Source organism: Rhinopithecus roxellana, chromosome 11 (assembly GCF_007565055.1).
Source record: "Rhinopithecus roxellana isolate Shanxi Qingling chromosome 11, ASM756505v1, whole genome shotgun sequence".
NCBI lineage: Eukaryota > Metazoa > Chordata > Mammalia > Primates > Cercopithecidae > Rhinopithecus > Rhinopithecus roxellana.
The window spans coordinates 134,269,580-134,297,420 of NC_044559.1; the positions used below are offsets into that span (position 1 = coordinate 134,269,580).

Consider the following 27,841-nt stretch of genomic DNA (forward strand, 5'->3'; position numbering starts at 1 on the left):
GGAGGCAGGGAAGGCACTTGGGTGAGGGGACCTTCAAGGAGATCCTTGCACCAAGGAACAACTTTCCTGGTCATCCAAGCCCTTTCTTGGTCAAAGGCCAACAGAACAACTTGATCTCCTATTCCAGGAAAAGCTGTTGTTAGACAGTCAGGCTCACAGGTCTCCTGAGAGGTGTAAAGAACAGTCAGGACGAGGGGAGTGATGACAAGTTCAAAGTCGGCTCTGCCTGCCCCTGTCTTCTCAGCCAGCTGGAGGGTGTTCAGCTCTTGTAAATTACACCTTTGCCAGTTCCTAGGGAGTCCAAGTGTTCCCGGTTGGCTGCAAGCTCAGCACATCTTCGTCCCAATGGCACAGCTGAGCCAGGCTCATCTGTCAGCCCCCAGCCCCTGCAAAGGGGGTGCCTGCTGCCTGGCCACAGCACAGCTGGGTGAGACCCCCACACCCCATCACTGCTGGTCACTGGAAAAGACTGTGGACCCAGGAGCAAGCAAGCTGACTAATCTCATATTTTCATCTATTTTCCCCAAAGTCATTTTCAGCACTCTTGCTTACTCTGCATAGTATATCCAGCAAGGACATGCATCTTCTGAGAAACAGGGAAGCAAGGGCTGAACAGGGACATTGACTTGCCCAAGCTCACATGGTTGCATAGGGGCAGAGCCAGGCTTGGGACTCAGGCACTGGCCCCAGTCCAGGGCCTGGTCTCCCAGATCAAGCCAGGCTGGCCAATCTCCCCTCCCTAGGAGCAGCTGCCCCTTCACCCAGCACCTCTCCTGTGTGGACCCTTGGCCACTGAGGCTCTTTCCTAGGTAACAGACTGAGGAAAGAACCTACACAATCCTGGGAGGCAGCATCGCAGGGCAGTAAGTGTGGCCTTTGGAGACTGAACATGTGGAATTCAAATCCTGACTCTACTGCTTACTGGCTACAGGACCTTGGGAGGCTTGCTGGATCTCTCTGAGCCTGGAACAAGGTGATTGTACTAGAACAGATTTCTTGTCATCACCGTAAGGGTTAAACAAGATCATGCAGGTAACCTAACTAGTAAAACACAGGGGCTAAATAATTACTATTGTTATTTTCATTTTTAACCACAACAACTTCAAGACACAACACAAACTGCTTGCCCCACAGCTGGTCAGCCTGTTCCATCGCTTTCTTGTGAAATATCTCCCCTCCAGCTTCAGCCTATCAAAACCCAGCCACTCAAGGCCACCTCTACTATGAAGATTTCTCTGTCCCTATGCCCAGGATGAGTTTCTTCCTCCTCAGGGCATTAGCAAGGCTCTTTGGTTCATGCCTCCCACTTGCCTGGGGTGAGGTGGTCATTTACCATTGGTTCTCCTCTCCACTCCAGACTGGAGCTCCTTAAAAGCAAAGACCTACATACAGAATCCCAGATTTGTGGTGAAGTGCACAGGCTTTGGGGTCAGGGGGCAATAAGTTCAGGTTCAATTTTGTCCCTACACAAGCTGTGTGAGTTACTTAACCTCTCTGAGCCTCTGCTCCTCAACTGCAAAATGAGGGTTATAAGACCCACTTTTTTGCTGTTAGTATTCAATGAAGCAGTGTGTATGAATGACTGATCTAGAGAGATTAAGTATGTAATAAAAGCTAGTCACTATTTCCCCAGTTATCTCTAATGTGCATATCCCTACCCCACCCCCGGCACAGCCTGGCACAGGTGTTCAGTGCCTGGCATTAATGGCATGCCCACACGACAGGTGGCACATCATCATTATCATTAGTGTTATTATGGCCGCATCCAAAACACCAGCCCTGCCCCATACCCACACCTGTGTGTTGAGGGGCAGTCTATAGCTGGGGCTGCCACAGGCTCCAGATGTGCCCAGACAGGGACCTCTTGGGAGTGACTGCAGCCCCAAGGACCCCCAGGAGGGCACAGTCTGTTCTATTACCAGGAGGGCCTATGCTGCCCTGGATAACGGCAGAGAGGAAGCAAGGACACAGAAGCACCCAAGCCCTCCCGGGGGTTCTATCAGTCATCCTCCTACTCCCAGAAGCGAGAGAAAAATCCTCCCTTCTGTGAGGGCACCAAGAGCCCAAGGCCCTGGGCCCCTCGGTTCCAGCACCAATCATCTGGAAAGATACTAGGTCACCTCCTTCCTCCAAAACCACAGCCCACTTGCCAACAGTCCCAGGAAGCCTCCAGGCTACCCTCACTTCCCCTCCTTAAGCACTCTAGCCCCAGATCCCAGCAGCTGCGAGGCAGCCGGAGACTCTTCCCCAAACTTCAGTTCCCGAGCTCACAGCCCACCAACCCAAGAGGACACCCCTTCTTGCCTGGGGCACCAGTGACTGCATGGGCAGAGCCCCTGGAATTCCCTCTGTAGCTGGTGTGTGAAGTCAGGGCTGGTGTGTGAAGTCAGGGCAGATGCAATCTGGACCCCAGCAGTAACTCACCAGGGACCCTGGGCAAGCGCCCCATTCTCCACCTCAGTTTCTCCATCTGTGCAACTGTTTGTCTAACAAAGTGGTCACAAACAGTCCGACAGGAGGCCCCCAGGGTTTATCGTGGGTCCTCTGATTTAGTATAGAAGTGAACACACTGGTGGAAAATACAGGCTCTTTCACCCCTCACTGCTACCCGTGACTTTAATTTCCACCAAAGACGGTTCTTCTTCCTTAGCACCTGTTAACAATCGAACATACTGTATATTTTTTTTCTGTGCTGCTTTCTGTCTGCTCCCCGCTCTAGAATGTCAGTTCCATGAGGACAGGGATTTTTGCCTCTTCTGCTCGCAAGCACAGTACCTGGAACAGTGCCTGATGCATAGAAGACACTCAACAAAACATTTGTTGAATGAATGAATATAAGTACATATGTGCATCTGTCTGTCTACCTATCTATCTATCTAATCTATCTATCCTAGACCCTGGGCAAGATTACATTTGCCCAAACAGTTCTACAGCTTAGAAAGGAGTTTAAAAATCATCTTAACTGCAGGAAAAACATTAGTGGGAAAGTTGATAAAATTTGCATAAACTGTCATTAATAGTATTACATCAAAGTCATTTTTCTGGTTTCCATAATTGTATTATGGTTATGCAAGATGTGAACATTATGGAGAGCTGGGTGAAGGGTATATGGGAACTCTACAATTTTCAACTTTTCTGTAAGTCTAAAATTATTTCAAAATAAAAAGTTTAAAAATAAAATAAAGGGCCAGGTGCAGTGGCTCATGACTATAATCCCAGTGCTTTGGAAGGCCAAGGCAAGAGGATTGCTTAAAGCCAGGAGTTCAAGACTAGGCTGGGCAACATAGCAAGACTCCTATCTCATACACACAAAAATTAAAAATCAGCCAGGTGTTGCTGCATGAGCATGTAATCAGCTGCTTGAGAGGCTGAGGTGGGAGGATCACTTGAGTCCAGAAGTTCCAGGCTGCAGTGAGCCATGACTGCACCACTGCACTCCAGTCTGGGCAACAGAGTGGCACCCTGTTTCTAAAAAAAATAATAACATAAAATAAAAAAAGTATTTATTTTAATATGTGTTAGGAAAAGAGAGTCAGTATCTCAGCCCTGAGATTTCACTCTGATGGTACAAAATGGACATCTGTCTCTCTATGCAGGTGCTGTATCCAGTTCCACCCTTCCTCTTTGTGGAGACTCTCCCATTGGGCGTAGCTGGGAGGGGCAGATCCTCACTATCGCCTGCCCCTTTGCAGCCTGAGCACAGACACATGCTCAAGTTGACTTGGCCACCTGGACACTGCTGCCCGTGCCATGAGTGGTAGAATTCATTCAGGGTGACAGCAGTGACCAGCTGGACAGATTGGCCAATTTCCAGTCTAGGTCCTTTCGTTGTCAATTCCAAGAGCCTCCAGCAGCCTTCCAATAGAATGGACAGCCAGAGGAGGTTTCTCCAGCGGGCAACCAGGAAGTTTGTCTGACACATTAAAGTTTCCTTTTAAAAATATGTTTATAGGAGCTTAAAAGCAAGCAAGCGAGTTTAAATTACAGCTTGGATTTCTGAGCACTTGCTATGGGCTGGACATAGTTCTCAGGGTTTTACAATTTGCTTGCTTAATATCCACATAAACCCAAAGAGGTAAACTGAACGTTGTTCCCATTTTGCAGAAGAGGAAAGTGACTTACACTTACACTGCTAGTAAGAGGTAGAGCTGGGATTCACACCCAGGCAGTCTGGGCCTCACTTTCTCCATCTTCATAATGGGAGTGTTTGATGAAAACAGTGGCTCTCAAACTACAAGTCCATCCTGGGCCCTCTGAGGATGCTTCAGGTTAGGGTGAAGGGAAAGGTGGACAATACAGGCTGTTACACCCCCACTGTCTACCTCTCACCTTAACTCCAACCAAAGATGATTATTTCTTCTGGGTACCTATTATTGTCTAACACACCCTATATATTTTTTTGTAGAGCTGATATCTACCAGGCTATACCACCTTTGTGAACACAGTAGGCAGAAAAGCCCCAACTATGCAGACAGCACACACGCAACTGATGTCCGGGAGCCACTGGATTCCTTCCATCCCCGTCCCTCTAAGCTCCACAATTTCTGTGGCTTTGCCACCAGCCCTCACTGAGGGACAGCTCTGGGGTACCATGACCCCTCTTGCCTGTGTCAATCTTAAGCAACCTTCTGGTTAAGAGAAAAATAATTCTCCCACTGTGGTTCTCCACCCTCTCCCAAGAATGCTTCTCCTCTTTAAAGGGACATTGGGAGGAGGTTCCAGGGAGGAGGGACAGGCCTTTCTGGAGCACCAGGGCTAAAACGAGTCCCAGAAAAGTCCTCGATGCCTCCCAGACTCCTCTCTCACCTACACCTCGGTGCCTGCCAGCGTCTATGCTCATCACCCCTGAGCGTCGGCTGCCCACACAGCGCACCATCCACCCTCCCTGGCCTCCCATTCTGCTCCACAGGGGCTGCTCCTGCGGGCAGTTGCCGGCCTGCTTACAGGCACACCGCTCCCCCGTCTGCTGAGACTGCTGACGCGGGGTCAGCCCACCTGAAAATTGCTCTCCCTGGGTCCAGACGAAACAGCTGGGCATTGATGGAGTTTGGAGAGAAATTAATCAGCGCCAACTGGCAGCAGTGCCAGGCGCTGCCTGGGACCAATCTATCCTAATGAATCCCGGGTTCCCACCTTAATGGCTCCTGACAAGACTAATTTACTCATGTAGGTGATTAGCATGGCATTATCACCTTAATTGTGGCTCAAGACACTTTCGGGGTGCTGGGGGTTCTGGCAGGGGAAGTCAGCTCCATGTGTACCAACCTCAGTGACAAAAGGAGGGACAGGGAGACAAGGGGAGGGGACCCAGCAGGACATCTGACATCCACTCGTCCACCCACTCATCCACCAAGCACTTGCTGAGGCCCCCTTTGTGCCAGGCACCATGCTTGGCACAGAGATGGAGGCCCAGCTTGTTCCTCTGTCAAATGCAGATCATGCCATCTCTCCAGGACAATCACTGCAAGTACTAACAGGAGGCCAAGCACTTGAAGTGCCTAATAGAGGCTCAGGCAGGAGGCTGGCTGTCAACAAACCATAGCTCACATGAGCACTCCACAGTCTTGTATAATACAGAGACACTAAAATCACCGTTAATTATAATGTCAATATTAATAAGATTAATAAGTAAAAATTAATAGTCCAATGGGGAGTTCCACACAAATAGCCACACTACAGCGTACTGAGGGCTTTCACAGATGCAGACAAAGCCAGCAGAAGGGAGGGCCAGGGAGGCTTCGGAAGCCTGTAAGCACAAGCGACATCTGAGCTGCAGCTTGAAAGAGGAGCAGGACTTTGCCAGTTAGGGAAGGGAAAGGGCACCCCTGGCCATGGAAACAGCATGGTGAGGGCACGGCAGTGCGGCAGAGTGCCAGGTGTCGATGCTGGGGGCACGGTGTCTGTGGAGAGTAGGGGCGACTCGCTGAGATAAAGAGCTCCACTTCTTCCTGCAGGCACTCGGGAGGCTTCTGGCTGTGGGTGGTTACCACTGTGACAGGAACCCTGCCCCCCTCCAGGTCATGGGGTAAGAAGGTGGTGGCCAAGGTGCAGGGCCTCGATGCCCTCCAGGATCCCTGCTAGTCCCCCTTGATCAACTTGGTGTCTCCAAGCCAGGTTTCATGCTGCCACCTCTGCATTCCTCCCCCAGGGCCAGCCACGGCTCAGGGCCCCAAGAGTCCCCAGCAAATATTTCACATACAGCTCAGGCGGGCAGCTGGGATGATAAAAACAGGACCCCAGCACAGCGCGGGCCTTGCCATTCACAAGCATAGGCACGTACAGCGTCTGTGCCATCTGCAGGAAAGTGCTCTCCTGGGCCCACTCCCTGGGCAGTCATCCCTATGGCCACCAACACCTCGCTCCTGACAAGCCCCAGAGAGGGAGGCGCCTGCCTGAGCCTCCAGGAAGGATGATGATCGGGACATGGAGCCAGGCCCCAGGTCCTGCCTTGGAAGATTCCCCTACATGCTCACCAACTCCAGACATGCACTCCTTCCCTAAGTTTCGGGCACACACCAGGGCAGGCAGGGCTGGGCCCTAGGGACACAGTGATGGCCAGGCCACCTGGAGGCATTCACAGACCAAGAGGGGAGCCAGAAGAGCAACTGAGTAACAGCAGCATCTCCATGGGGCTAACAGAGAGGGTGGCCGGGCCCTGGAAAAAGCAAAGGCAGCAGCACTTAACCCCCAATGGGGAGACCCAGGAAGGCCACCCAGAGGCAGTGGCATCTGAAAGAACCTGGTAAGCGCAGGCTCATAATGTTCCAGGCAGCAGGAACAACAGCTGCAAAGGCCGTGAAGTGGGAACTTGCCTTTCACACTTAGGGAATAGAGGGAGACCAGCACAGATGAAGTAGAGCTGGCCAGGGGGATAGCGGGGTGGGGGTGAGGTCTGACAGGTGGCAGGTGCTGGGCTGCAAACAGCCTGGATGCCATTGAAGAACACGGACTTTTACTCCATGTGGGAGGGAGGGACTTGAGCAGACCTTGGAGCAGGCTCTGCCTCAGGCTGGGCAGGGCCATCCACAGCTGGGATAAAAAAGGCCACAGCACAGGTGAGGGGAGTCAGGGAGAACACTGAGACCTGAAGAAGCTGCTGGGGTAACCGGGCTTGGACCTTGGTGATGGGAGTGGGAGGGCCGAGAGGTGAGAAGATTCTGGGATGATCTTGGAGACTGAGCCAACAGGATGCCCTGAGGGATGGGAGGGGAGGGCAGGGAGAAAGAGAGGCACAGGAATGAGTCCCAGCTTTTGGCCTGGGCAACTGGCAGGATGGAGCCGCAGCTGAGATGGGGAAGGCTGCTGGTGAGGCAGGAGTTTGGGGGAGGTCAGGAGTCCAGCTTTGGACAAGCTGAGGATGAAGATGTCCCTTTAGACACCAGGCAGAAATGTTGAGTAGAGAGGTGGCTACAGGAGTCTAGAGTCTTCCCTGAGGAGTGGCCCAGGCAGAAAATGTAAAGCTAGGAGTTGTCAGCATACAGGTAGTGTCCAAACCAGGAGGCTAGATGGGACCACCATGGGAATGAGAACGAGGAGAGGAGAGACAAGAGCTGAGCCCTGGGGCCCTCCAATGCTAAGAGGTGAAGGAGGAACCAACAGAGAGGCTGGGAAGGGGAGGACGGTGTCCTGGAGGAGAAAAAGATCAACCAATTGAAGGCCACAAGGTCTGGGAAGAAACGATGGGATTTAGCAACACAGAGGTCGTTGGTGATCTTGACATCAGCAAGGCTGGTGGGGCATTTCAAGTAGATTCAGGGCCAGGCACGGTGGCTCACGCCTGTAATCCTAGCACTTTGGGAGGCTGAGCCAGGAGAATCACTGGAACTCGGGAGGCGGAGGCTGCAGTGAGCCAAGATTGCGCCACTGCACTCCAGCCTGGGTGACAGAGTGAGACTCCATCTCAAAAAAAAAAAAAAAAAAATAGATTCAGGTGGTAAGTGGGAGACGGCACCCCTGCAGCACCTGTCCCTCATGCTAAAGGCGTCATGTGACCATTCAGGGCTGATAACCAGGGCCAAGGTGTGGGTGAGGCCAACCAGCCTGACCAGGGACTGAGCTGCTGATCTGCCCTCGCGCCACTCCACCCATTCCAGGCTCTGCTGCCAACAACTGATGTTCACGTCTGGAGCAAGACATACAGGGACACAGGGCCCTGTCTGGGGAAGCAGGGCGATGTGAACAGACCAGGAGAAGGCAGCACTAGTTAATGACTTCATTTGGCTTCTGTCTTCTCTGGCTGGTAGACGGTCTTCAAAAAGAACATTACACAGAGGGAATTGGAGCCTGAGATAGGTGAGGAGATAGTAGTGGACACGCAGTCTCTGTGAGGGATTTCAATTGGCCATGTTGTGCCCTCCCATTCTGCTCCCAGGCCACTGGCCCCCTGATGGAACACAGGCAGGAGCATATAAAATGACAAGGCTCAGAAGGTTGGGGGTGGATAAAAGTATCAGTCTCTAACCCAGGAGAACACATTCACAGAAGCTACATACAGATAGACCCTGTAGCCCAACTCTACCTCTGATTCTTAAAAGGAATTTTTTAAATGAATTAATGCATAAAAACACTTAGGACACTGCCTTGAACAGTCAATAAATGCTGTTGTTATAATAATTTATGTTATGTGTATATATAGTATGTCATATATGTTATATTACCATTTTTAATCTATGAGGCTCCAGCAATCAGAATTAGACCTAATGGGTAGTTCCAGGGAGGCAGGTTTCCTGTTAATCTTAGGAAGAATTTTTTCTTCCTGGAACCGTCCCACAGCACAGAGTGAGCTGCCTTGTAGGCCCATGAACTGAACATCACTGGGTGTCTAAAGAAAAACCAGGTAATGAGGCCTCGAGCTGGAAGTTCGATCTGCCTACAACTCTGACCTCTGGTGAGCTGACACGTTCAGCCTGGGTTGGGCTCTGCCTCTTGCCCTGGCACTGAGCACCACCCTGGATCCAGCTTATCTGTGTGTTTGTCCACCCTGAAAGCCCATGGCTGGTAGGACAGCCCAACCTGCTATCCCTGGGCCACACACGGGCCTCCCTTTAGTAACAACAAAACATTCCCGGGTTGGAAGCTTTGGAGGCAGTGGTATTGTATGTAAACTTCCCAACAATCCAGTGAGGGGACTATCCCATCCCCATTTTGGAGACTGGAACTCTGAGTCAAAGAGTGAATGGTTTGTGAGAGCCAAGTCTTAAAGTCAAGTCTCTAGACCACCCCACTCCCCATGGTAGGCAAAAGGCCAGTACCCTGGACAAGCTGTTTCAACCTCCCCCTCTCCCTAGCCTGCCGGTGGGAGGCCTGTACCCATGGAGCCCACCACGTCCATGTGAGTCCATACCCACCATCTGCTTGGCCCTCCAGCAGATGGCTCCAGGCTGGTCTCCCCTGAGGACCTGGAAACAACTGGGGCCAGCCAGGCTGCCCCAGCCAAAGTCCACTGGGTTTATCTTTCCAACGCCTCATTTCATCGTTGAAATGAGGAGATAGAGGCCCAGAGAGGTGCAGTGCTGTGCCCAAGGTCACACAGCGAGAAACAGATGTTGGGCTACTAACTTTCAGGTGAAAGCTGTGCTGCTCCCATACTGATGCAAAAGGAAGGGAAGAGGCTGGGAGGGCGCTGAGCCAGCTCCGCACCCACCCCCTGCCTAGAGAGATGAGCACAGCTATCTTCCAGCTCACTGAGCCCCCTCTCAATCCTATGGCACCCTGGAGTCAGGGATCAATCCCCATGGTACTAGACAGCCACCCTGCTGTGACTGCCAAGTGCAGCCTTAACAGGGCTTGAGGCCTGGAAGCTGCTCCCAGAGGCCGATCAATGCTGGAGTTTGCAAAAGACAATCAAGAGCCAGAGCTGAAGGCAGCAGGAGAAGGGCCTGCTGGAGGGCTGGCCACATGGGCATCCAGCCCGGGCTTGTCACCATCAGCACAGGTCACGCAATGCCCACGCCTCCACAACCCATCCAGAGGCCTAATACATAGGCCTCTGAGGACCCCATGCTCAGAACCTGGCATGCAAGTCACAGATGTGGGGGCAGAGTGGGGACAACTCACTTGTGAGGGGCCTTCACTTCCCCCAGCCGGCAGCAGGGTCAGTTAGTGGCTGGCCACACCTCTGCCTCAGTGGCCCACCTGCCCCAAATATATCCCTCCACCACAAAGGGATCTCCCAGAGGTTGAGATTTAAATGGACATGAATGATGATAAACGCTGCTAACAGCACATCCATCTGCTTAGACACATGCACTGTGTGCTGCTCTGTTGGCTCCATGCCAGCCCCACCCCAGGTCTGGGTGGAGAGAGGAGTCACAGGTGAATTCCACCCAAAGAACACAGGTGTGTTACAAGTCCAGTCGCCCACAAATATCCCCCAACCCAATCCAGAGGGGAGCAAACAGCTCGGCAGGGTCCCCAAGGGATGTGGGTACACTCTCTACCCCCAGAAAGGGTCTCTGCCTATGAGAGGGCATTCCAAAAAGGCAGGAACCTTCTTCCTGGGGAGCCCTCAAACACCCAGATCCCCAAACCTTAACCCCAAATGTAGCCTTACAACACTGATCTGTCACCAAAGTAGTAGCCGGTTTCCACAGAGGGCCCCCCACAGCCCCCATGAACAAAGAGGACTGGGCCATGGGGACAATCCCCACAGCAAACAGCCAGACACACACCTGCTGTGCCCAGCACCCTCTGAAAAAAAAGCCTCCAGCAGGAAGAGTGAGAGGTGCTGCTCACAGGCCCCCACTGACAGCAGGGGAGAGTCTGGGCCCGCGTAAGGCACCCCACTTCAGCAGAGATCGTTGACAAATTATGCATCCACTCTACCAAACACCTACACTGGGTTTTATATGAAAGAGTGTGTACATGACCTATTAGGTGAGCATCTCAATATCCCGCCCCACTCTGAGCCATCATGCCTCATTTTCAAGTTCAAGTGATGTTCCCCAAAGATGCACCATGCTGACCCCTGATGCACTCGGCCTCCGGCACACAGCCATGCCTTTGCACATGTAGAGCAGGCAGACCTGAAAGTAAGAAGCCCCAGATGATAGGCACTTTCCCTAAAGTGACACCAGCGAGAATGACATGACAGAGGATGACTGTTGGTGGAGGTGGGCAGGCCCTTTTCAGGTGCTGCTGTTTGGCTGCCTGCACACAGGCACAGGTGCCTTCCCATCAGCACAGCTATAAGACAGCTCCTGCAATTCAGCCTCAGTTTCTTGAGAAGCTTCTGGGTCCTAAGAACTGAGCTAGGACCATGGGGCCACAGATGTAGGAGGCAGGCCCTCAGTAGGGGGCCAGACACTGGGACAGACCTGAGTGATGGGGCAACGGGCTGAGCACTAAGATGTTTATAATCACCTCCTAGTTCATGTTTTTTCTAATGCCAAAACCAGGCAAACTCAAGGCAGAAAACTTAGTAATCCCAGAAAAGTGCAAAAGGCCACAAAACACAGTCCACAACAGCTGCCATCTTCAAATATTCACAAGGCCTTCAAGTGCAAGAGGAATCCCAACTAGTGCGGGAGTGGAGCATCTGAGGCTCAATGTGATAAACCCTTTGACGCTCAGAGCTCCCCTCTGTGGGACTGAGTACCCTGTCCCTGGAGGCATCCTAGTGGGGGCCTCTCTGAATACCATGGAAAATATGCCAAAATCAGGTGGAAGATGACCTTAACCTATAAGATCCCCTTCATTTGTGGGAAGGGATTGCACACCAGGCCAGCCACATGCCCGCCAGCCCATGTCCCCACTCACCCACAGGCGTGTCCTCGCTGATCAGCAGGTATGTATCAAAGAAGTGGTTGGTGAAGAAGGGCAGCCGGTTCACCTGGCCTGGAAGTCAGAGGACAAGAGCGTCAGCCAAGTATCCCCCATCAGCTTTACACACTCTATAAGGTGACACAGGTGAGGGCTGCAGTGGGCACTGAGCCTGTGTCCATGGCCATGGCCAATTCCCAGGACCCTGGAAGTCACTATCCTGCCTCAAGGCAAGTGAGGGACAATGCCAGTAGGTCAGCAGGCACCTGTCAGGTGTGTGGCGAGTGAGGCCGCCTGCCACATGTGCCTGCTGAGCATGGCCCACATGGAGCAAGCACATGAGAGGGGCTCCCCAGGCAAAAGACAGGATTTAGAAGCCTCTGTATGAAAAAAATTAGTGTAAAGTAGCTCATTGATCTTTTACATTGATTTTATATTAAAACGATTATATTTTGGATATATTGGATCAAGTAAAATATATGATTAAAATGAATTTCACCTGTTTCTTTTTACTTTTCTGATTATTATTTTGTTTAAGACAGAGTCTCACTCTGTCACCCAGGCTGAAGAGCAGCAGTGTGATCACGGCTCACTGCAGGCCTGACCACCCAGACTAAAGCAATTTTCCCACCGCGGCCTCCCAATTAGCTGGGACCAGAGGCATGCCCCAGGCCAGGCTATTTCATTTTATCTTATTTTATTGTATAGATGCGTTGGGGAGGGTCTTACTATGTTGCCCAGGCTGGTCTCCAATTCCTGGGCTCAAGCAGTCCTCCTGCCTCGTCCTCCTAAAGTGCTGAGATTACAGGCGTGAGCCACCGCACCTGGTTTCTTTTTACTATTCTACTGTGGCTCCTAGAACATTTAAAATCACATGTGGCTTGCATTGTCTTTCTATTGGGCAGCGTGGCTCTAGCAGAATATGAGCTCTGCAAGGACAGGGCTTGGTTGATGGCTGGAACCCCAGTGCCCAGTACCGGGCCTGACACTTAGATGGCCCACAGGATGATCTGGTGTGTGCAGGAATAGCCAGCTGATCCTACAGAATAATAACAATGATGATAACAGCTGCCATCTCAGGAACCCCTTCTCTGTACCAGCTATTTAAACCACCTCACTTAATCCTGATGGCAAGGCAGGTGCTATCACATCCCCATTTTACTGGGGAAAATGAGAACTCCAGGGGATAAGTAACATGTCTTGCTTACACAGCCGGCAAGTGGCAGTGGCCATCCAGGAAGCCAGACCCCAAAGCTCATGCTGTTAACCATGTGTTGCTCTGTGATGGCTTCAGAGGGGGCTGGGGCTGGAGGCGGTCAGGGTGATACCTACATGGGCTGGGGAGCTTAGCACCTATGAGGAGCCCCCACTCGAAGCTTCCCTGAGGCTGACTCCACCTGTCCCCCAGGCTTCTCCTAGGGGCCTTCAGTTGGCAAGTGAGGGCACTTCCCCTCAGTCCCTCCCAACCAGGAGGCAGCTGGTTTAGCTGGAAGTGGGATTGTCATTGTGCAGCACCTGCTATCGGGGGCACCGGCTCGGCCCTCCAGGGCCCTGAGCATGGGCATATGGGGCAGCTCTCTCTCCCTCCCTTTCTACTGACCCGGGCTCCCTCAGAACAGTGCCAGGCTCCCAGAGGGTGAGAAGGCTGGCATCTGGGTATGGCACTTCCTCCTCCAGCCCAAGATGCCTCCTAGTTGGGACCAGGCAGAGCTGGGAGACTCTGGCCTCTTTTCCTCCTCCCCACCTCGATGCGCTCAGGCAGACAAGCTGATGCCATTTCTAGTCCCTCATTCTGCCCTCTCTCACTTCCTGGCCAGGACCGATGGCACTTCTGCCTTCATTTGCCAAACTCCTATTCACCCTTCAAATCTCATTTCCATTGGCCCTTCTTCCAGGAAGCCCTCCCCAACCACCCCAAATACTCACATGCACCCATGAACACACCTGCCCACTCTCATGTCAGGAGCACAACAGCCTCAGATAGAGGCAGTGGTCAAGGGCCTCACCTTTTTTGAAACCCCCCTGTGCCTCTTTCTAGCCATATGACTATCCCATGTCTCAGTTTACCCATGTGTAAAATAGCCATAATAATAGGACTTCATGGCTAACCTGAGGATTAAATGAGATGACATACATAAAGTGTTTAGCGCTGTGCCGCTGGCACACAGCAAGCACTCCATAAATGGTTGCCAGTATTAACATTGGTATTAATAAAGATGCCGCCTTTGCAGCCGACTGGAAGGTTTTTGATCCCTGCTGGGGGCCTTGGGCTCAGGATACAGGAGAGCGGGACGCAGCCCAGCCGAGGTAGATGAGTGCCCAGAGACCTCAATAGCTGGTTTGGGCTGGTGAGGCTAGGAAACCAGTGAGGAAAAATAAAATCACCTGCAGGGGCATCATTCATTTTTAAATTTTACTTTACAGGGCCTGCTGATAATCAGTGGCTGGGAGCTCTGCACGGGCAGCTAGGCAGACTCGGGGACGTGGTTCTCCTGCCACATACCAAGCAGTTCCTGTGTTCCCAGAGCAGGCCCACCACAGGCGGGGCAGACAGGTGACTTATTCTCAGAGCCGCTGTTAAAGCGCAGTAGCTGTGTGCTCAGGAGCTTTGGGGCCTCCAGCGAAGCGGGAATGTAAGTGGATGTGGAAGGGGAGGGGTGGGGGTGATTTCTTCGGGGGAAGGAGAATCCCAGCTTCCCAAGTGCAGGACCACTCACTCTGTCTCAGGCCCCACATGGCCCACCCCATTGTGGGTCGGTGGCTTGTGAGCACTGCCCTGAGCCCTCTCCCACCCTCTCCCACCCTCCCCACCACCCCCACTGCCATTCCCCATCTAGAGCCTGCAAAGGTAGACCAGGCAGGCATGTGCCTGCTTTACTTAGTTCCAGCACCCTAAGGGGCCTGAGGGGAGAGGGGAGAGAAGGGCGCAGAGAGGGCACAGCGTTCCAGCTGCCTGCTGAATGACAAGAATTTCCCACACACAGGGGTAAACAGAGACTGGGTGGCGGCGTGGAGGTGCCATCCAGGGGACCTGATCTGGGATTGAAGGGACGTCGGTGTGCTTGTATGGGGAAGGTCCCCACCGGATCAAGGCGGCTCAAGCCAGGAAGCATGAACTTCTCTCTGAATTGTGGGGTAGGGGTTCCTCTGAGGGCATGAAGAACCCAGTCAAGTGGAGGGTCCAGATTCCAGCCAGGCCAGCCTGAGTCCATGCCTCGGCTGCCTCCCCAGACCTCGGGGCAGTGGTGGGGGCTGAAGGTGCAGTGGCTGTGCTGAGATTCCGGCTGAAGAGAGCATCAGCGTCCCCCTGCCAGTTGTTCCTTGACAAGGAAGGCGCACTAGACAGGGAGTGCAGGGATAAATTCAAGGAGTCAGGGATTTTGCGTGCTCTGCCACTGCTGCTGGGGAGCTTAGGCAGATCCTTCTCCTTCTGCCTCGCCCTCCGCCCCATTTTCCAGCCTCAGGATGGGGACAAAAAGCTTTGCCCTGCGCTCCAGTCCTGCCTCCCGGCCACAGGTGTCCTGTGCACCTCGGTCACTGTTGGGTGGCTGCAGCATGGCCCACAGGAGCCCCAGGGGACAGGAGCCTGACATGCTGTCGGGTGAGGAAGCCAGGTGGCCCCATGGTCAGGGGCCTCTCCCACCCAGCACCTGGGGACTGAAGGAGTGACCCAGCAGGATCCTCGCTGGTTGGTCAGTCTAGGATGGGGTGGGGCAGGCCCACCCAGGCCTTCGCTTCCTGCCTCCCCAACCAGCCCACGGATGAAGGAGAATTGCTAGAGTACATTGAGGCCAGAAGGGAGAAGGGCAGGAGGCTTCAAAGAGAGAAGGCAGGCTGGCAAGGGGTTTTGACAGCCCTGAGCCCTACCCATCTCTGACTACCAGGGAGGGGAGGAGAGATCAGCTGGGGCGACGGGGTCAGGTGGAAGCAAAGTGGCGAGGGCAGTGTGGTCTGGTCTGGGGCACAAGTGAAGGGCTAGGTCGGGGCGGGTGTCTAGAGGGTGGCCTGAGAAGGTGATTCAGTCACCCACTCTCCCCCAGTCCCTAAAGTCAACCACTGCCCCACCAGGCCAAAGGAATAGCACTGGCTGCTTCAGACAGGGACCAGGAAGAGGGGACTACGCCAAGCAATGAGAGAGAGAGGGACCCTTGTGCGTACGGCAAGCACATAGTCCACATGCAGGCTGACCACACGCGCTTTGGCATAGAATTGCTGGATAACCTTGGGCAACTTGCTTAGCTTCTCTGTGCCCCATTTTGCTCCCCTTAGAGAAAGATTACTTCTGATAATAAAGGAGCCAACGCTTAATAAGCACTTATTCTGTGCCAGTCAGTATTCTAAGTGCTTGATGTACAGATTGATCTATTTGATCATTTTGACAACCAGGGAAGGAAAGTCCTATTATTGTTCCCATTTTAAAGACAAGGAAATTAAAGCACAGCAAGGTTAAGACACTCGCCCAAGGGACCCCTTGGCTGAAGTGGGACTGGAAGACAGGAGGTCAGACTGTACGCTCTGTTCTTGTTCTCACCCTGAATGCAAGAAGCATCTTTCATCTGGAGAGCTCAAGGGGAGACTGCCATGTCTCACAGGGGAAGGCAGCCGAGGGCTTAGCACGTGCTTTATTTCTACTGATGTATTTTTTTTTTCTTTTTTCATTTTTTGAGACAGAGTCTCGCACTCACCCAGGCTGGAGTGCAATGGCACGATCTCAGCTCACTGCAATCTCCGCCTCTTGGGTTCCAGCAATCCTTGTGCCTCAGCCTCTCAAGTAGCTAGGACTACAAGTGTGCGCCACCACCATGCCCAGCTAATTTTTGTATTTTTATTAGAGTTGGGGTTGTGCCATGTTGGCCAGGCTGGTCTTGAACTCCTGACCTCAAGCGATCCTCCTGCCTCGGCCTCCCAAAGTGCTGGGATTACAGGCAAGAGCCACCGTGCCAGGCCAAATGTATTTCTTTTTAACAGATGAAGAAAGTGAGTGGAACAGAATGGGGGAGGGGGGTGGGTCCCAGGTGGCAGAGTCCCCAGGGAGGCTGAAGAAAGTGTCCTGATTCCCACTGTCCAGCGAACATGGAGGCCAGGGCTGCTCTCAGGCGCCCCTGATTAAAGCCTCCCACATGGGGTGGGGGGAGCAGAGTGGGGGATGTGTGTGATATCCTGACAGAAGCCCGCATGGAGGATAAGAGACCCCTACTTTGTACAGCCTTGGGCCAGTACTTCTCCAGGGTTCGGTGTCTCCTCTGTAAAATGTGCTGGGAGTTAAGAAAGTGCCTGAGGCTGTCTCGCACTCTGAGAGTCTTTGAGACTGTGCTGTGCTCCTGGGCTGCCTGGATGGGAGTGAGCTCCCCACCACAGCGGGGATTCCAGTAGGGATCCCTCCAAACATGGAGGCAAGGAGAGGGGAACCTCGAGGGATATTCAGGCTGCAGGACGCTAGCAACACTCCAACAAGGACGAGGCTGCAGCGGCCTCCAGAGACTCCACCTGGCTCCCTGCAGAGGGAGAAGGAGCTTGTCCCCCATAGGAATGTGTGTGCGTGTGTCACCAGGTACACGGTGCCCACGGCTCTTCTCTGGGGATGTCATGGCCCCAGGGGATGCCACATCAGGCATGCCTGCTCTCCTGGCCTGCCTTCAGTGCAGCCCAGGACTGCTTTGCTCCCCACCAGCTGCTGTCCAGGGGCCAAGCGAGAAGCCAATGCCCAGGCCTCTCCTAGCCTCCTCCATGGGCTCTGGAGCTGGCACTCAGAGTGGGCTGCTGCAAGGCCAGGAAAGGAGGGCAGAGGGGAAGCCTCCTGGCTGCAATTCCTTTGCTCAGACTATGCCCTCCAGCAGGATGCCCTTCTTCCTGCTCACCTAGTTTAAAACTACTTCTTGGTCTTCACAGCCCAGATCAAATGCTGACCCTTCTGGCTGGGTTTCTGCTGTCCCCTCAGGCCCAATTCATCTTTTCTTCCGATGGACGTACCTGGAGCCGCGCCCATCCTTCATTACCACTCTATTCACCCTGCAGTATAGGAAATCCTGCATGTGTCTTTCTCCCCTGCCAGGCTCTGAACTTCGAGAATAAGTTATTTCCTCCATTCCCCCAGAGCTGAATGCAGTAGGTCACACACAGTGCAAATAGTAGGTGCTCAGAACACAGCCGTGGAACTGAACAGAGCTGTGGCCAGTCCCTGCACCCCAGGAGGAGGACGGTTTGCAGTCACAGGTGCCTCCTTCCCTTAGAGCTCAAGTATTTCTCAAGGCTCCTCCCATTCCCTCTTGTGTCCCAGGCTTTGGGGACAGGTGGTATTTTCAGCCCTGTGAGAGCTGCAGAAGGCAACTGAGGCCCAGAGAGAGAATGTGCCTCAGTCACACAGTAAGGCAGTGTCTCCAGAGTCCCAGAGCACAAAGCTGAACCACCAGCCCCAACACCCTCCAGCCTGGCCTCCTGTGCAGAGGCTGCCCGTGGAGTAGACACAGGGAGGACTAGACTTACCCCAGCATCCAGAGATCAGCACCAAAAGCCAGGCCACATGGCAGCTGGTGGCAACATGGCACCCCATGGCTCCTGGGGACACAAAGAAGGAGAAGAGGATGAGAAGCCTCCTGGGCAGCAGGGGGTCTGCTCCTCAGCCCCTCCCACCTCTGCAGCTCCAGAGAGAACTGGGGCTTGGAAGGGAGGAGAAGGAATCAAGTCAGATGGAGGGTTTGGGAGCACATGGGAAAAAAGAGAGGGTCTGTATCATTTGGTTTTAACATTGTTCAATCCTGGGTATAGCACAGTGGCCTGTGAGACACTGGGGCTGGGGCCTATCGGGTCCTCTTCACCCTTGTGGGGGCTGGCTGTCCTGCAAGGGGACTCTGGGCAAAGAGTGACATATTCTAGGCTCAGTAGATGGAGGGAGGGGCTGCTGCCTTCAGCCTCCAGGACGACATCCCCCAAGAGTGACAGAGCCTGGTTATCCTGGGGACAGCATTGAGGAGATGGGCACTGCCTGGGAAGACAGGGGTCTAACAGGAGGCTTAACAAGTCCAACAAGCCCAAGCCCACCACCAGCGCCCAATGAGCATAGCTCCTCCTGTTTTTCATTTTTTATATTCACCATATTATCCCATAACCTTGTATATGAAGGGACGCAGCAGGCCATGGTGTCAAAAGAGGCATAGAGGGGGAGGTGACCTGCCCAGGACCTCACAGCAAGTCTGTGGAGGCTAAAGCTGAATTTTGAAGGGCTCAGAGCTAAGCTCTAGTGAGATCTGGAGCTCAGCTGACAGAGGTTCTATAAGATCAGATCCCATTTCTAAGGGTGGCTGGGAGGGTAGACAGCTCTCTCCCACATGGCAGCAGCCCCCACTCTGGTCCCATTCCATCAGGGCCCTGGTCCTCCAGCGGCTCAGGAGCAGGCCTCCCTAGAGCCCAGCAGTGACACCAGGGGGACCACGCTCACCAACCAGGAATCCTAACCTCCTACAGAACTGTCCACCTTGGTAGTGCAGGGCCAGACTCACACACATCGCCCTTCAGTGCATACCTACTATGCATCTGGCCTGGGGGGTGTTCATCTCCCTGGCTCACAAAGTAGGGTTAGAGCCATTTGGCAATTTGTTCAGAGACCTCCAACTAGAGACCAGCATCAAGACCCAAGCTGGTGTACTATCTCTCTTGTCAATAAGTGACCAGGAAAGACACAGGGCAGTGAGTGGAGCTGGAAGAAAGGACTTTCGGAGAGACTTCCACATCTCTGCCAACATATAGTGGTGAGGGATTAAGAAAGAGCTGAGAGCTCAGAGCCCTTAATTCTGGACTTGGAGGGGCCCCAATCCCTCTCAGCCCACATCCCCAGTGAACAATGAGGTGACCCTATCAGATGGTTCCTGACCAACATGACATACAACAGTCCAGTCCACAGTCCCCTTTTGCTTTCCTTCTAATATTATAATTAAAATATCCTAATTACAAAGCATGCGACAGTCATTTGAAGAATAAAAGATTCTTTTTCTTTCCTTCTTTTCTTCTTTCTTTCTTTTATTTATTTATTTTTTTTTTGAGACAGAATCTCACTCTGTCACCCAGGCTGGAGTGCAGTGGGGTGATCTCGACTCACTGCAACCTCCACCTCCCGGATTCAAGTGATTCTCCTGCCTCAGCCTCCCGAGTAGCTGGGATTACAGGTGCGTGCAACCAAGCTTGGCTCATTTTTTTGGTACTTTTAGTAGAGACGGGGTTTCACCATGTTAGCCATGCTAGTCTCGAACTCCTGAACTCAAGTGATCCACCCGGCTCAGCCTCCCAAAGTGCTGGGATTACAGGTATGAGCCACCATGCACGACGAAACACAAAAGATTCTAAGACGTATTTGAACAATAAGGGGCAACTCTTCCCCCTACACATCCTATCCCTGTGTTTCCACTGCCTTGAGTTTCTGAATATTAACAGCCTATCACAGGGGTTGCAAACTGAAATGCCTACAAGGCCAGCAGGGAATTTAGATGAGGGTGATGCTGGGTGGGTGGGGATGATGGCCAGTTGGAGGCTACATGCTCTCTATTGAAAAGCGGCAGCTGTTGATGTGTTTCAGCCAAGAGGGAATGTGGGCCCAGGGTGGCGGAGCCTCTGATTTTTCTCAATGAAAAACTAGAAATCAGGCTTTTCACATGAATTCAATTTTTAAATGTTGGCAAATAACTCAATTTGTAAGGAACACCTTGTGAGTCAAACATGACCATGGCCAGAGTGGGCAGGCAGGGCCTGGCATGTAGGGCCTGGCATGCATCCTACCAGGCCTTTCTCTGCACCCAAGAAATATGTTCCCATTACACACATGTACAGAGCCATGAGGCTACTGTTTACTTTGAGAATAATGGAGTTACCCTCTACATACAAGCAACTTGCTTTTCACACATCAAGAAATTCCACAGACGGCACTCCAGGCCAACATTGCTTAGAATTACCTCTTTCTATTTAGGAGATAATAATAGCTCATGGTATGGAGGTTTCCTAATGGAGACTTCATCCCTTACCGATGGGCATTTGGATGTTTCCAGATTCCCGCCCCCGCGAGCAATGCCACCGTGAACGTCTCTCTGTACATAATTGTGTTGGGATTTGGCTCTTCGATCTGGTTCTCCAACAGTGGGAGTGCTGGGTCAATTAAATACAACCCAGAGTGTGTATGTGAACTTTTACTAGACGCTGCCATATTATCTGGAAAAGGCTGTGGCAATTCGCAGTCCCGCCAGCAGTATATGAGGGGGCCTATGTGCCCACCTGGAAGTGATCTCTCTTTTAAATGGCTGCCAATCGGACACATGAAAAATGGTATAGCATTGCTGCTTTAATTTGCATTTCCCTAACTACTAGCAAGGTTGAGCAAGATGCCTTTCTCTAAACGTTCAAACCACTTTCCATCTGTTATCTTGCGTTACCCTATCATATCCTGCAAAGAAGCTAGCTAGCAGCACTAGCATTATCCCTGATTTACAAGTGGAGAAACCGAGGCACTGGGCAATTAGGTGACAATCTGACATCTCACAGTGAGTGAGTATCTTCTACAGAAAAAACTCCAGCCTTCTGCCATTCCAAACCAGATGTTATGAGAATTAAACAACATCTGCTAAGAACATCATCCACAAATAGCTGGGGAGAGCATGCCATTCTGCTGGGTGTTGTAGGAAGTTTGCGGTGGAAGGAAGGGAGGAAATGAACACTTGTTAGGCAATCCCACAGGCCAAGGATTTTCACAGGTATTATTTTTACTCAGTCTTCCAAAATACCTCTATGAAGTAGGTCTTCTTGTCCCCATTTTATAGACGAGGACATTGAGGCTCAGAGAGGTCACTCTAGGATTGACCAGGTGTGCCTGAGTCAGAGTCTCCTGCTGTTTCCATCATACCATGCTGCTGCTCCCGTTTCCTGACTGTGTAAAAGGGGAAGACACGACCCCTCCCTCATGGAGCATAATATCCATCACATAAAAAACACAGGGTGAATATCTGCCAAGAGGTGAGCGCCTGCACACACATACCTGCATAATGCCTTTCGCTTTCCACAGTGCGGGCTCAGGCTCCAACACTGCCAGGCACACTGGGCCCCCAACCTCTCTTCTTAAGTGCCCTTCTCCTTTCCCCATCGGAGGCGATCAGACTGCCTCAGTGCCCAGATCCAACAGTCAGGGGTAGATGGACACAATCCTAATTCCGCAGGATTGGCAGGGACTGCCTCCAGAGCATCCGGAAGCAGGGACCATCTCAGCTCCATCCTGACTCTGCCTCCATCCTCCCCATAGGGCGAGGTGGCACTGACACTAGGTCAAGGTGACACAGGCTCCAAAGGGTAAAGCAAAGCAGCTGGGCCTGAAGGGCTCCACCCTGCTGCTCGGTTTTCCCTGAGGTCTCAGATCTTCTTCCTCTGGCCCTTCTGGCTATGGGAGGAAAGCAAGGCCCAGAGAGAGCAGAGGCTGATGCCAGAAGGAAGAGACAGACTCCTAAGCCCTGACCTCCAGCCTCGGTGTGGTGAGCGACGCTGCTTTGCCTGCTGGCATTCCTCAGTAGCGGGCCGCAGCAAGCAGCATGGGTCCCCAGGGAGGGCCTGACCTCGCTCTGCTCTGTACAATAGCTGTTTCCCCAGCCTCCTGGCCTCCTCACCTCCCATTCAGAGCAGCCAAGTGGCTTCCTCCACCATCTTCAGGCCCACCCTTAGGATGGGGCCTGAGCTCCCACCAACCCTCATGTCTCCCCACTGGATCAGGAAACACAGACACACCCTTCTGTGCTGGGCTTCCTGCTTGGACCTGGGATAGGTGCCAGAGACCTGCTCCAGAGGTAGGGGCAGGGCCACAGCCAGCTGCCCCCAAATCTCTCAAGTGCTGGCTTAGAGCCCTCCTCCTAAGAAGACACACAGCCAGGCCCCAAAGCCCTCAGACTCCAATTCCCTACATCCTTCTTCATGCCAAACTTTGTGCCAGGCACAGGGCGGGGACATAGGGCCATGAGAACATACAGCTGTGACTGGAAACATGTGCTAGGTTTCAAATATGTGAAACAGACTGTCACTGCCCAGGGCCATCAGGAGAGAGAAAATCTCAGGGCTCCTAGCTTTCAGGGCTCAAGCTACACACACGTCAGATTCATAATTCTAACATTTACTGAGTCTATGTTCTATGCCAGTCATATGTTCTATGCCAGTCATATTCTATGCCCCATGCTGGGGCTCAGAGAGGCTAAACAACTTGCTCAAGGTCACACAGCTAATAAGTGTTAAGTCTGGATTTGAACTCCATTCTGATGGCCATCATGGCCAAGCTCCCAGCCTCAGCCCCAACCCTTGCTGAGTTCAGACATGTGACCCAGGGGAGGGTCCTGCAGAGGCGCCTGATACGAAGTCTTTGGGCAAGACCCTGTGGCATCTACTCAGCGAGCCCAGTGAGAATTCCAGCATGCTCACAGCCAAGGTACGCTGGGCCAGCAGGAGGTAAGCTGCACATGCCAGGAAGAAGGCGGATGGCTAGGGTGGTGGTGGGTGGGCTCCTGTTTCATCTGCCCTCCCAGGCTGTTGGCAACTCACATGCATTGCCCCTAGAACCAGTAGCAATCGGAGAATGCATGCTCCATCAGGGGTGAGCAAGTCTCCCCGCTCCTCACCCACTACTGCTTCCCTCCACCACCTTCCCCTCAAGGTTGACACCTTTGTCCCTGGTGGAAGCTGACTACAAATTTCTCAGATTAAGGGCAGCAGCCCCACCCACATTAACCACCTTCTCCAGTCATCACTCAGGAAGACCTGCTGCTCAGACCAGCTCTGGGATGAGGGCTGGCTGGGGAGGCTCTGAGAGGTGGTTCAGTGACAGCATCCATGGAGTCACCCACATAGGAATCACCCCCCCCAGTCACCACCAAGTCAAATCAAATCTCAACTTACACCACAGAGAGCCACTGAGCTGCAAGGGGAGGCTTTGGGCAGTGGGAGATCCAGCTGGGTCTGGCCACACTGCACTCGTCTGCCCTGACAGGCCCTACTGTGTGCTAGACACTGTGCTAGGGCTTAGGGACACAGAAGGGAACAAGGTAAAGCCCACACCCTGGGGGAGCTGAGACTGCCTGGGAGAGACCAACCCCAATAGAGCGGGTGGGTGAGTCATCCAGAGTGTCGGGAGTGAGGTGCCCTGGGAAAGAAGGGGCAGCGCAGGAACCAGCTGAGGGTCACTGGGGAGGTGACACATGAGCGCGTACTCGCAGGAGAGTTGGCCATGTGGGTATCTGGGAGGAATGCCTTCCAGACAGAGGTAGTGGCCTGTGCAAAGGCCGTGAGGCAAGAGCGTGCCTAGTGTGCTTGAGGAGCATGAGGAGGCCAGTGTGACTGGAAAGGGTGCACAGTGGGAAGAGCTGCAGGAGATGAGGGCAGAGAGATCTCAGGGGCCATCATGGACACTTTGTAGGCCACTAATTGTGAGGAAACATGTGATATGAATAACCAGTTTTCAAGGAGCACCCTGGCTGCTGTGATGAGGACACACTGTAGGGGGTATGGGCGGGAGTGGCTAGACTGGTGTCCAGGCTCCTGCTGGGATGCAGGCAGAGATGATGGGCTCCAGGCAGCAGGGCGGTGTGGGATCTGGCAGATTCTGGGCATATTTCAAGGTAGAGCTGAGAGGGTTTCCTGCTGATGGGGATGTGACTGTGCAAGAATGAATCAAGCCCAAGCACCTGGGAGGATGGCATTGCCATTAGCTAGGACAGGAGAGGCTGCAGGTGGAGCTGGCTGAGGGACAAGATCAGAAGTTCATTTGAGACATGGCGAGTCTGGCATGGCTGTTGACAACCAAGTAGCAACAGTGGGTCGGCAGCTGGACATTCTCAGCCAAGGTCCAGGCCGGGCTGGAAGCAGAAGTGTGGGAGCCACCAGCAGGGAGGTGGTTCTTGCCACCGCCAGAGAGGCAAGATCAGCAGGGCTCCCGCACCCCTGAGCTGAGGCAGCTGGATGGAGAACCAGTCTGCCTTTGAAAATTGTCCAAAGAGCCTGAAAACGCATATACCCTGTGGCCCAGCAATTCCACCTCCAGAAGCTCAGCTGAGGAAATCGCCATGGCTGTACGTGGACACCAAGCCACAGGGATGTCCACTGCTGCGTTACTTATGACAGATACCCAACAGGGGACTGGTTCAACTGTGGGATGTCCCTAGGAAGCAACAGGGGATGGTGTGTGGATTCCTAGGTGTGAATGTTTGCAGGGGAGTGTGCACATACGGCACTGTGGGGTGAAGCTGGGGTGTTGTGTGAGTGGTGAGGTTATGGGAAATTTTATTTTCTTCTACCTAGTTTCTGCCTTCCGCCTATCTTCTATAATAAGCATTCAATGTGTTGATATCAGTGGCCTCGCTTATGTCCACCCTACCAAAATCTTGCCACAGCCTGTGAACACGTGGACAACCTTGATTAGACGCTCTCTCCCGCACTCTCCTGATCCTCCCTGAAGCCCAGAGTCCCAGGTGCAAACACCAGGGGACACTCTGGGAACTGGGAGGGTCCTCGGCGGTCCTCTGACTGACACCCCTCCCTAGGCTGCTACCAGACATTTCTAGGGACATGGAGCTCCTTTTACCCTGGGCATGGGGTCTCAGCTTGAGAGGACCTGCCTCTCCATCCCCTGAGTCCAGCCCCACTGGGTCTTTCCTCGTTAGGCCAGGAGGTCAGATTGCTCCCACCACCAGGAGGGCTCCCTCATGCTTCACCTGCAGGCAGCCACCAGCAGCAGAATGGGCTAAACCCCAGGCTCGGAGACAAGGCCCAGGGCTGGCGCTTGGCCACATACTGAGGGGTTCTCCTTTCCCCAGTAGAAGACCAACAGTGTGAAAGAAAAGCTTGTGCCTGAAAGCGCACAAACACACACACACACCACACACACTCTCACACACACACCCTCACTCAACTTTACACACACACACCACACACACACACACACCACACACTCTCTCACACACACACCCCCTCACTCACCTTTACACACACACACCACACACACACCACACACACCCTCAGACACTCACCTTTACACACACACACCACACACACACACACACACACTCACACTCTCACGTACACACACTCTCTAACACACACACTAACTCATACACACACACACTTTCACACACACACACATGCTCTCACACATACTCAAACACACCACACACAGCCTCTCAAACACACACTCACCCACACACTCACACACTCTCAAACACACACACACTGTACACACACACTCTACCCACACACTCACATGGTCTCACACATACACCACACACTCTCTCTCACACACTTGCCCACACACTCACACACTCTCACACACACTGCACACACACACTCTCAAACTCACACCCACACACATGGTCTCGCACACACACACCACACACACTCAAACACCCACACACACTCTCACACACACACTCACACACCCACCCCCACACACACTCTTTCACACAGTCATCCACACACCCACACACACCATTCTCTCACATACCCACACACTCACACTCACACACACAAATACACCACACACAAGTCTCTCACACACCCACACTCTCTCTCTCACACACACTCTCTCAAACACACTCATGTGTGCCCACTCTCTCACACACACATACACACAATTGTGTTCTGCCACTCCCTCCAGGAGATGCATCCACAAAATGCCCTCACTCCACCCCACTGTACAACCCTGGAGGGCCCCTCCTTCCTGTCCCACTTCTTTGCCCAGGCTGGAGGCGGCCAGATTCCTTGCAAAGCTCCCCATGACCTGTGGGAGTTTCACCAAACACCTCTGAATCCCGGAAAAAAAAAAACCTAAGACGAAGCCTGTTGAAGCCTGGTGTCCTAGACTGGAAAGCCACATTCCTTGTCTCTGCTGCAGCAAGGCACACTCCCCTCTTTTGGGAAATAGGCAGTTCTGGGCCTAACTCCCGGGGCAGGGCCCCCACCGTGACTGTCTCCCATCTCTTCCTGCAGCCCACTCAGGAGGTACAATGGCAGAGGGCGCACTGCTGCCTGCCGACAGGCAACGCCTCCTGGCCCAGCAGGCAGGGGGACACGAGAGAACAGAGCAGGGGGAAGGAAAAGGGCAGGAGGGGACATCTGGGCAGTGTTTCAGTTTCTCGGGAGTGAGAGATTTTCACAGCAGGGTGCCACAATTTAGTTTGAACTGTTATGAATTCCCATAAAATCAGATGCACTCAACTTTGAATAGAAATACAGAAATGCGCTGCAGAAATCAAATACAATTTGGGGATTATTCACCACCGCTACACACAGAGAGTTTCGTGCGTGCAAGAAGGCGCCTGCAGACGACACCATTAGGGCTGCTAATGGCCAAGCCCTTGTAGGCCACCGATGACCACGCTTCAAAGCCCACACTATCCGGGCCACCACCGGGAAGGCTGCTGTGATGGAAAGGGGAGACAAGACCACCTCATGGCTATTCTGTTCTTGGGCCCTCCCCTGAATCCCTCCCAGAAACTTCCATGAAGTGGTGCCTGGGGTGGGAAGGGAGGGCACGACCTGAGACCCCCAGGGTGGGGAGCCACAGACATCAGCCTCCCCCATGTGAAGCCTGGTGTCTCTGAGTTCCCCTCACCGACTCTTTAAAAATATCATTCAGCAGAAGACATATTTTATTTTATTTTATTCTTTTGGGGAGCAATGTACGGACATAGTAAATAACTGAAAAAAGAGTGTACAGCAGGAAGCCAGTCTGCTGTCTCCCTACCCCACGTCTCCTTCCCAGAGGCAACCCTTAAGGTCTCATTCCAGAAGTTCTGTATGTTCATATGAGCACATCGGCCCCTCCCTCTCTTTAAAGAAAATCCGAGTTGTACTCATGCTATCTGACTCCTAGCTTTTTACATGACCATGTATCCTGAGGACTGTTCCACTTCAGTACATACAGAGTTGCTTGTTCTTTTTAGCAGCTGCAGGGTGTCCTTCTATAGCGGGGACCATACTTTAACCAGTCCTCTGCCAATGGACATTTAGGCTGTTTTTTTTTTTTTTTCTGTCACCCAGGCTGGAGTGCAGTGGCGCAATCTCGGCTCACTGCAACCTCCGC

The 27,841-nt window shown here is 52.9% G+C and overlaps 1 protein-coding gene across 1 annotated transcript in view; it reads right to left on the bottom strand.

Moving 5' to 3' along the window:
- Positions 1-27,841, bottom strand: part of CDH23 (cadherin related 23) — a 427,857-nt gene that overhangs the window by 362,651 nt on the left and 37,365 nt on the right. The window contains exons 2-3 of the mRNA XM_030941290.1: positions 18,244-18,315; positions 11,758-11,835 (exon numbers count right to left, since the gene is read on the bottom strand). Of these exons, the coding sequence (XP_030797150.1) occupies positions 11,758-11,835; positions 18,244-18,310 (145 nt within the window). The 5' untranslated portion in view covers positions 18,311-18,315. The remainder of the gene's footprint in view (positions 1-11,757; positions 11,836-18,243; positions 18,316-27,841) is intronic.